This window comes from Pseudochaenichthys georgianus, chromosome 6 (assembly GCF_902827115.2).
Source record: "Pseudochaenichthys georgianus chromosome 6, fPseGeo1.2, whole genome shotgun sequence".
Taxonomy (NCBI): Eukaryota; Metazoa; Chordata; class Actinopteri; order Perciformes; family Channichthyidae; genus Pseudochaenichthys; species Pseudochaenichthys georgianus.
This window is the reverse complement of record NC_047508.1, coordinates 25,564,129-25,575,422: the sequence shown is the minus strand read 5'-3', so window position 1 is coordinate 25,575,422 and position 11,294 is coordinate 25,564,129. Positions and strand designations below refer to the sequence as shown.

The 11,294-nt window shown below is 44.6% G+C and overlaps 1 protein-coding gene across 1 annotated transcript in view; it reads left to right on the top strand.

Moving 5' to 3' along the window:
- The first annotated feature begins 907 nt into the window (after window positions 1–907).
- The window catches only part of frmd4a (FERM domain containing 4A), a 97,479-nt gene continuing 87,092 nt past the window's right edge, over window positions 908–11,294 (top strand). The window contains exon 1 of the mRNA XM_034084555.2: window positions 908–1,086. Coding sequence (XP_033940446.1) covers window positions 1,054–1,086 — 33 coding nt within the window. The 5' untranslated portion in view covers window positions 908–1,053. The remainder of the gene's footprint in view (window positions 1,087–11,294) is intronic.

The window sequence follows — 11,294 nt, the reverse complement described above, 5'->3', positions numbered from 1 at the left end:
AGAGAGAGAGAGAGAGAGAGAGAGAGAGAGAGACTCATGCCTTGTAAGAGAATAGAGGGTGATCAGGTTGCTAGGAGATTAAGAGCCACTATTGTCTGGAAGGACAATAGTGGCCCCAAGAGTGCCCTCTCCTCTCTTTCTCTGCCTCTCTTTCTGGTCTCTTTCACACAAAGTAAATGTACATTTTGCCTGACCCCCGGCTCGGGGCTTGGGTGGGAACAAGGAGTTGACAGTGAGAAGGAGGACAGAAAAATAAGCATTACGGGAAGCTGAGAGGGTGAGGAGGGACAGACGAGGGAGAGAAAGAGGAGAGGGAGAGGAGTGGAGAGAGAGCACTAGCAGGAGAGCTGTAGCTTGAAAAAAAGGACCTGCAATCATTTGCCACATTGAAGGGAACAAATGTAGCTGGAGGCAGTGAGGGAGAGTGAGAGAGGAGGGGACAGACAGGGAGAGAGGGAGTAACGAGAAGCCAAGGAGGGAGAGACCTTCCATGGACATTGCACATTCACACCACACAGCTTCATAGGGCGACATCACACACCAACTGACAGGTCGGCGAAAGGAGGGAACGCACCAGGACTTTGGCAGTGCCGTGTCACCTCCTGCTCATCACTGTGTGTGTCTGTGTGGGTGTCACTGACACACACACACACACACACACACACACACACACACACACACACACACACACACACACACACACACACACACACACACACACACACACACACACACACACACACACACACACACACACACACACACACACACACACACACACACACACACACACACACACACACACACACACACACACACACACACACACACACACACACACACACACACACACACACACACACACACAGGCTCTCTCTCTCTGTGTGCCTGTCAGTGCGCCGGGCTCTCTGGCTGGGGAGGGAGCCGCGTTGTTAGAGGAGATGTTCGCTCTGAGGATGAGACAGCGTTTCTAACAGGATCTATTTGCGGACTGGGATAATACACTGACACAGCTGAGGGGACCAGAGCCCACCAGAACCAACACAATCAGCCATGGAGGGACTGCTGTCTCCAATGAGGACGAGGGTAGGTTACCAAGGGGATTACAGAGCATCCCAACTACTGTTTCCTCCACAGGAATCCATCACCAGAGTGGCATATAGGGAGACAGCGTGACTGAAATGAATCAGTCCCTGCCGCCGTGCTGATACTAAAACTGGAGCTGAGAAGTTTCCGAGCTGCTGGCGTTGCTAGGGGCGATCGGCAGAATGAAGGGAAGCAGTGTGAGACACATGAGATCCCAGCTAGTATGTGAAGATATTTAATTATTGCAGAACAGTTAAAAAGCAGTTTGATTTTGCAAAATGTGTGTGCATGTGTGTGTCTGTGCACAGATTAACAAGGGGTTGCTCTGAAAGAATGACTCAGTGTTTCAGAATGGTGCCTATCTCCCTTCAGTACAAACCACTGTCCTTTTGATTTAGGATAGGGAGGAACTGGGCTCAGTTTGTACAGTGAATTGGGTAAATCCTGAAAGTGGCGATTCACTATTGTTCTTGTTATACATGCCCTTCTGTGTTAGACATTTGCGGCTGTGTCTAACATGGGAGCTTTTAGGTCGGTGTCTCACTGTGCGAGCATCTGTCTGACAGTGAATGTCAGTGTCTGTGCCATACAGAAAAGGCTAATGTCTGTCTGTGTGTGTGTGTGTGTGTGTGTGTGTGTGTGTGTGTGTGTGTGTGTGTGTGTGTGTGTGTGTGTGTGTGTGTGTGTGTGTGTGTGTGTGTGTGTGTGTGTGTGTGTGTGTGTGTGTGTGTGTGTGTGTGTGTGTGTGTGTGTGTGTGTGTGTTACTGTCATAACACACGTGGTTATTTTCTGTATCCCTGTGACTGCATGTGACTTTCAGAACAACTGTGTGGACAGTAATGGAGTCTGAGAGGTGTCTCCCCCCCACATTGATTTGAGATAAAAACATGTTTGTTCCAGCTGGTATTTTATGTGTGAGATAATAAAGTGAGAGTAAATGTGTGTGTGATTTGTGAGAGAGGGAGGAGCACTGTGACAATGAAGCTGTGATAAAGTTATGAATATTTATAAAGGCATGATTGCATTTTTGGAAGGAGAGGAAGGTGATTTTCTTTTACCTTTTCCTACAGCTACCACTATGGGTAGTCCAGATCCACTGTGAATGATAGCCACTCTGAATCAGCTTTCCTCCCTTCATTTATATTCTTTGGCTATTCCTTATCCTCCACTCTAATGCCTGCCTCACCTTCTGCCTGTTCCTCCCCAAGAGAACAGAGATGATTGAGCAACCTGACTCTTATTCATTCAACCGTCCCTTCCCCCCCTTATTTTATCACTACTAGTACAGACCTTAACAACCAAAAATAAAACCTTGATGATTCCTCCACCAGCTATAGATGGGCACATTCCCATATATTTTTATAGATGTTTGGAGCATATCCTTAAAGGAATGGTATGCTCATGACACTCATTTTTAAAAAATTATCATCCGATAAAACAGACCAGTCTCTGCCAGTCTCTCTTTTTTTTTTTTTAATCCGATGACATTATCAGTGATTTTAAACTGATTATATACCGAAATAACATCAACACTGTGGGCGCCGCCATTTCCCGGACGTGACGTAATCCATGCGTTTGGTTTTCGAAGACACGTTGATCTCCATGTTATTTACTGTAGTTTCTCTCTTCAAATATGCCTCACTGTATCGCGAAATATTGCCATAATTCGGATAGGAACAATCCACGGAATGCTCGGTTCCATCTGTTGCCAAAAGGTAAGCATAAGAAGTACATTCGGAGGCAGTGGCTAGCGAAATGTGGCCGGCCCGAACCGAGAGATTTACAGGCTCATGTATGCAGCGAACATTTCACATTTCCGGACGACTACTCTGAGAGTATGATCAAACATAACATGGGATTTAAAGAACAACCATTACTCAATTGAGATGCAGTACCATCGGTCTTTCTGGTGTCATCACCGACCAGGACACCAGTTCGGCCAGTAGAGAAATCGCCCTCTGCAAGTGTGAAGCGACGGAGGAGCAGAAGTAGTGCTCGGAGTAAGAATAAGGTATGTTATAGCGCATTTCCATTGCAGCGGCTAGCCCCGTTTTAACGTCCAGGCCAGGACAGTTTTTGGTGGCCTTTCCATATAGCGTAGTACCGACTAGTGTGTATTTCCCCCCAGTTTTTCCGGCCCCATAAAATCGTGATTCTATGGCCAGGGACAACGAAGCTGAGTATGCTAAACTATAGAGAGGGAATCGCTAGCAAGGGTGGTACTACATGCATACATATAGTATCTTATATCATCTTACCATTATACACACATGCATTTTCAAACATTTGGACTACCTATGTTGCAAATGTATTATCTTTTCAATTTACACACGGCATCTATTGCACGTCTGTCCGTCCTGGGAGAGGGATCCCTCCTCTGTTGCTCTCCCTGAGGTTTCTCCCATGTTCCCTTTAAACTGTGGGTTTTCTTCGGAAGTTTTTCCTTGTACGATGTGAGGGTCTAAGGACAGAGGGTGTCGTATTGTCATACTGATATGTATGGCTGAATTCCCCCATCCAATCTCTTCACATTGGTCAAAACTTGTTCCTCTGCTGACGAGTCCGAACTGAAATACTCCACCATATTTCCGTGTGTTGACAAAGTGAACGCATGGATGACGTCACGACCATCACGTGACTACTGAAAACGGCAAACATGGCGGCGGCCAGACGGAATATACAGGTCTTGATAAAAAAGAGCTATAAAATCATTATTTACCGGGGAATATCGCTGATTTCTTCAGGGTATGGTTTAAACATAACGTTTCACTAAATACTGAAGTTTTGATTAATTATCTAATGAGTGGACCATTCCTTTAAGTATAGGGTTATCTCAAATCCATGTATTGAAGCCTGGAGGAGTGAGTGCTGAAAGGGTAAAGTCACCATATGACCTGATGGTGTTGTCACACACGAGAACCCACACCTCTCCTCCCTCATTTACAACTTGCCCTTCTTCTCCTCATTGCTTTGGCGCTCTTTTCCCTTGTGAAAGATGAGCCACATTTCCTTTAGCATCAAAGCCAAGAGTGTGTTTGTCTCTTTCTCGCTTCTCCGTCCTGTTTGTCCGCCCACCTGTCTGTCGGTCTGTCGGCCCCTTGCCACGTCTTTGGCAGTTAACACGGGCACCGTAATTGGTATTTGCAGATCGGCCCATGATCTAATCCAAAGAGGAGTGTTCGCGGCCTGTTTGGAGATAGACTTGGCTTCAAAGCCTGTTATATCTATGTGTCTGCCACCCAGGCCAGATTTGCCCAAGAGCTGTGGGAATCACTTCTAATGACTAAATGACTTTTGCATGTATCTTCATCAGCCACATTGAGCTTCACACGCCCCTCAGTCGATGTGTGGATGTCAGTTTTGGCATGACTTAGTAGATTAATGTGAATGCATCACAGGATAATGAACCAGTGCAGGAGTTTATCAAAGTTTACACTGCATAATCTACCTTCAATGTGCCTTTTCTCATCCTCAGGTGGTAAAGGAGAAATCGAGTTAAAGAAATGTAATCGATCTGCAGACATGTTTCATCCTATCTTTCAGTTTACTTAAAAAGCAGCTGTTCTTTCTTGTCTTTGAAGGACAGTATGCTTCTAAATCTTGCTTCAAGGATACACAAAAGGTGACCTCAGCCCCAAGATAACAGACAGGGAATAGCAATAGCCTGTAAAAGCTGCACTACTCCTAATCCGCTGCTCACTAAAATGGGAAATGTTGTGCTGAGATGGCTGTGTGGGCTATCTCGAGCACTACAAGAGTTGTTTCTCCTCTTTAAGCTGCCTTTCTCCTACCTCACTCCAGCACGTTTTCTATGTTCCCCTTGCTCTCTGTACCACTCGCTGTGTTTTTCCTTAGGATGACAGTAATGGGCAGTGAAGCAGGAACATGAAATAAAATAGGAATCAGTGAGCTGTGTGTCTGTGTTGCCTTTCTGTAGTTACAAACAACGGAAAAGCAAGTCAGCACAATACACTGAGGATGCAGAGTATAGTCAGCACAGGAATCTGAAAGAAGTTCCCAATTTGTTATCTTCAGCTTCCATGAACTTCAGGCGTACTCTCATTATCGTATAGTCTCTCTTTATGTCAGTCTTTTTGATGGGATGTTATAGTTTGTTAGTCAGTACATTACCAATTCACATTTCTGCACAAGATTTCCACATCTCTTCTCAAATCTTTTCACACTTTCCACTTCTTATCTTTCTGAGGCAAAGATGAGAGAAAGTACAGATTCAGAAAGGCATATATAAACCAAAAGACACTCTCACATATCTGAAAGTGGAAGATCAAGTTTCCTGTTGGTATCCCCAGTATGTAACATATGCATATAGGTCAGTAGAACAAGGAGCTCTAGCTTCATTGAAATATTCCTCTGGAGGACCCGTGTGTGCATGTGTGTTGTACATCTACACACATCAGTTAGTGTATGTGTGTCTCTACTCCTCTCGCTTGTTAGTGGATCAATAGGAAGTAGTTATCAAGAGATTAACCCTGTCAATGCTCCATCAGTCTAATCAGAGAGACTCCTCTGCTCTCACACTTCTCTCGTTTGAAGCACACTGTCGCTGCCTCTCTCGTTTCTATTCTCTGTTCTCGTCAGGTCAAAAGTGTGAACATGCATGTGTGTGTCCAGCTGCCCATGACAGATGGAGCCATTACTGAAATGGCCAAGGGCTTGGATATACATGAACACTCTTTCCACAAACACGTATTTATTCCATTAACGAATGGTTGTTTCACACACATGAACACACACAGACACACACACACACACACACACACACACACACACACACACACACACACACACACACACACACACACACACACACACACACACACACACACACACACACACACACACACACACACACACACACACACACACACACACACACACACACACACACACACACACACACACACCACACACACACACACACACACACAACCTACAGTATCACATGCAAACCCTAACAAACTCTTGACATCGGTCAGAGTCGTTTCCTCCCCCCCCCTTTAAATCCCCATGCCCTGAGTACCATATGTTTCTTTCCCCCCCCCTGTGCCCCTCTTCGCTCTCTCTTTCCCCCTCCATCCATACACCTGGTTCATTAGCGGGCAGGCGGCTGTCAGGATGGTTAAGGTCAGGGTGGCATGGAGAGGACGAAGCAGCCAAAAGGCGAGTGACCAGACCTGCATCCCTGAAGCCAGCCGCCTCGCTGCTCGGATGAAAATAATTAGGGGAGAAAGGCAGTACTGGTTGGGTTTTGATTTGCTGCACAAGGTGGGGCTGCCTTTGGCAAACCAACTCTGACACACACACACACACACACACACACACACACACACACACACACACACACACACACACACACACACACACACACACACACACACACACACACACACACACACACACACACACACACACACACACACACGCGCATATATTCGCTACACAGCAGGTTGGCTGGCAACATTTAAAGGCCAAAGTAAGCAGCAAAGGGGGGTTGTCTGGTGGCTGGAACCACTTGAGGCACAGGCAAACACACACACACACACACACACACACACACACACACACACACACACACACACACACACACACACACACACACACACACACACACACACACACACACACACACACACACACACACACACACACATACACACACACACACACACACACACACACACACGCACGCACGCACACACACACACACACACACACACACACACACACACACACACACACACACACACACCGTCTCCCAGCTGTCATTTCAGCCTACCAATTGCACAGTAAGGGACAGTGCAACAAAGTCTTTTATGTTGCAAATGTCCTCATTATGAAAGAAAACGTACATTTTCAGATATAATGTCCTATGATATTATGTAAAATATAATAGAGGCACATTCATTATTGGGTCCATTTTTAAATTAGGTTAAGTTGCTAAAGCAGCACTCATGTGGCTAAGATGCTGTAATAATATAAAGCAAATGATCTTTAAAAGATGATTAGCTTCTGACCCTTTCCATACAGTGTGCTTAAAGAGTACAAGGAAAATGTTAATCCGAACATAAGACTCACATCTCTGTTGAGACAAAAATCTATGCAGTCGTGACACAGAGGGAGGCAGATAAAGAGAGGCTTTACTACAGAACACAGGATCAGTGGGATGCCATGTAGAAAGAGAGATCCTCCTACAATAACGTTTGAAGCTTTTCCTCTCTTTCCCCTATTGGAGATGTGGCTCTGCTGCTTGTCCGCTATACACCTTCACTGATTGTGTGTGTGTGTGTGTGTGTGTGTGTGTGTGTGTGTGTGTGTGTGTGTGTGTGTGTGTGTGTGTGTGTGTGTGTGTGTGTGTGTGTGTGTGTGTGTGTGTGTGTGTGTGTGTGTGCGCCTGTGTGTGCGCCTGTGATCCTGTCCTGCTGTGTCAAGCATGTCAAATGTACTCTTGTCCCCCTGAAGAGGCCCGAATGATGAGATCAATCAGAGCGCAATTGAGCAACCAGAGAAGCAAACAAGTGATATACTTAATGTTAGTTGTTGTCATGGAAACACGGGGTGCAGATTTTCCACTTCGTTGGCCGCTATCAGTCTCCAGGCATTTTTCAAAATGATTTCCAAGAGAGGCAATTGAAAGATGGGAGGGAAAATTAGCCATGTGTCCAAAAAGATAGTTAGAAGACACAGCAATATCGTAATGAGGAGATCACTGTTACACCATGCTTCAATTAAATGTTTGTGTGTTAAAAAGAACATGCACTTTAGATTAAAGAGCCTATAGCAGTCCTATTATGTATATTGACTCTATCTGTGTAATTGCATAGAATGGATAGTCCCAAGAGAGAGCTTCCCCTGCTTTTAGCCTTCGGAGAATCAGAATAACAATTACACTTGCCTATATTGGAATGCAATTACACACACACACACACACACACACACACACACACACACACACACACACACACACACACACACACACACACACACACACACACACACACACACACACACACACACACACACACACACACACACACACACACACACACACACACACACACACACACACACACACAAACTTTGATGAACGAGCAGAGGATTGGTAGTGTCACCCCTGCGACAAAGGGTGACCCAGCATTGAACAGGTATCATACATCACCCTATCAGTAGATCTACATAGCGCAGAACATTTTATGCATATACAGGTACATCCACGCACACAGGAAACAGGGGTTTATTTTCCCCCTCACCCTATTATTATTTTATCTCATCCAGTCGCATACACTTAAGCATTTCCTTCACTCTTTATTGAGCCATTTTCACCTCAACCCCACCAGAGAGCCACCGTTTCTAGCTTGCTTTTCCTCTCTTTCAAGCCACCCAACCTCCATCTGTAGACCTTGTCCCATGGGCTCTGAACTGTGACCTCTTTACATGAGCAGAGAGGAAGCTGGCAGCAGTCTCTAGCAGCACTCCTGAAATACGATTGGCTGACCAAGAACTGGAGTAGTGTCAACACTGTCCTGAGGGGAGAGAGCAAGGTGTGTTGTTGTAGAAAACAAAGAGGAAAGAGATGATGGAGGCAAAATAACAGCATGTACTGTGGAATCTAATTTCCAAAGGTGCTAAGTACATCCATCAAACAAAAAACACGCCATAAAACAACTCAGCATTTAATAATCCTAGATGTTCTTCAGCAGCTCGTCCAACCCCGGACCTTTTCACACGCACTAAGGGGTTCTGGCTCTATTAAAAATACAAATGCAGCCTAGAGCGCTAGTTAGAGTAGCGCCCACCCCCCCACCACAGGGTTCAATCCCTGGCTGTGGTGTTTCTGGCTACTGCGCCTTTGAGCGAAATTGGCAAAATAGCAGTAAGGAAGCCATAAAAGATCACTTTTTGTAACTAGCATTAATAACTACCTTTTATTGGCTGGGGTACCCGTTTAGGGTTCATGAGGCAACTTGTGATTTCATGTGTATTAGAGGTCATCACCCTCCCCAGGCCAACAGAGGGAGTTGTTAGCAACAAAAAACACAGAAAAAAAGCTGCTAGTATTTGTTTCAAAAAGGCACTTTCTCAGTCGCAATAAAAAGCAGCATTTAGGTTTAGTCCTTGTCTGTTCAGTTGTTCAATAGTAAAGGATAAAGTGATTACAGTGGACGATTTTGTGACAGACCAATGTGTTTCAGATTTTACCGTTCTTATTCTTCATATTTCCTGTTTGTCTTGTTCAGTAAAATTGCCTCATTTTCATACTTGAGTCATTTCAGTTTAGGGTTCACAGATCATGCAAAGATTTTACATTTGTGCTTTTTATGCTCTAGCACGCTACAGTATAATTCATGATTTACATACACGACTGCTCAAGGAGACACAGACAATGCACAGACCCTAGCAGTCATACTGATGCACACACAAAAAAGTGCATACCCACGAACACATGCATGGATACAGGTCAATTTGCATGCTCTATAACATTTCCATGCACAGCTCGAGACATATGGACCCATATGATGCCACCTGTGAGCCTTATTGATGTATTTCTGTCAGCAGCAAGGCTGAGGATGGCAGGTCGAGAGCTGCTGAAAGAATGGATGGATGGATAGATGGATGAATACTCTGATATAATGAGAGACAGTGATGGTTGAAGGTGCCAGGATGATTGGACGTGGAGGGGGGAGGTGATTCTTTAGAGCCGATTTTCAGCACTTGATTTTCTGAAGCAGCAGTCCATGACACTAATGGCAGTTTACCAATCCTATCTAGCTTTAGTGATCCTATTGGTGCTTCTTAGAGAGAAAATCCGCAGTGAGACATGCATTTAATAAATATGACTTTTAGAACCATACTAGGGGACTGCTTGCAGAGAGTGGCTGTATTTGGATCCCCATATTGGGAGACATTTAGCTAAGCATACTTAAAATGGTGTTGGAAATCAAACCACGTGTTCATTCCAATCTCACCCTACCCACCAAGGTGTAGTACTTTGTGTTTTCAATGACCCTTCCTGTCAGATAGTGTCCCTCTCATCATCAATCTGTTTCTGTAGTTACAAACACACTGCAGTAGTTGCCAGGTTTCCTATTACCCTCTTTCTCCCATGTGAGGACAGCTGCCATTACGCTGAATTAAACCCAAATATGAAATCAAGGTTGCCAGATTGATGCTCATCTGTCCTCTCAGGAATACTTACATCATCCTAAGTGTCTTGCTGACCCTCGATGCTCTCATTACTGCTTGTTAGAACAATTAAGTGTGAAGTGTGTCAGATTTATACCTCACCCCTGTGTGTGTGTGTGTGTGTGTGTGTGTGTGTGTGTGTGTGTGTGTGTGTGTGTGTATGTGTGTGTGTGTGTGTGTGTGTGTGTGTGTGTGTGTGTGTGTGTGTGTGTGTGTGTGTGTGTGTGTGTGTGTGTGTGTGTGTGTGTGTGTGGTGTGTGTGTGTGTGTGTGTGTGTGTGTGTGTGTGTGTGTGTGTGTGAATGTGTTTGTTTTATGTGAACAGATCTGAGCATCTGCCATTGTGGTTAAGGACATTATTACACGTCCAGAGGTGTTTGTATGTGGATGTGTCTGGCTATTCCACCAACAGCTGTTGTTTTTTGCTCTATACTTTGATTGTAGATGCACTGTTGCAAGTTGTGTGACATTCACGTTTTTAAATATACATGTGTATTTATCAGAGAATTTGGACCTCTCTTCGTGTGGGAAATGACTGGATCCTAGGCCTTTTATGATGGAGTTACACATTACCACATTAACAACACTACTTACCACAGCATATTACTAGACCGACTGGAAAACTGGGTGGGACTTTCGGAAACAGTTCTAAATTGGTTTGAATCCTACCTAAAGGACAGAAACAACTTTGTTTCTATAGGTACATACACATCTGAGTTGACAAATATGACATGTGGGGTTCCTCAAGGCTCCATCTTGGGGCCTCTTCTCTTTAATATCTACATGCTACCACTGGCTCAGATAATGAAAAACAACAAAATAAGTTACCATAGCTAGGCAGATGACACACAAATCTACGTAACAATTTCACCAGGAGACTATGCTCCAATTCAAACACTGAGTAAGTGCATTGAACAAATCAATGACTGGATGTGTCAGAACTTTCTCCAATTAAACAAAGATAAAACTGAGGTAATGGTTTTTGGAGCAAAGTCAGAACGTATAAA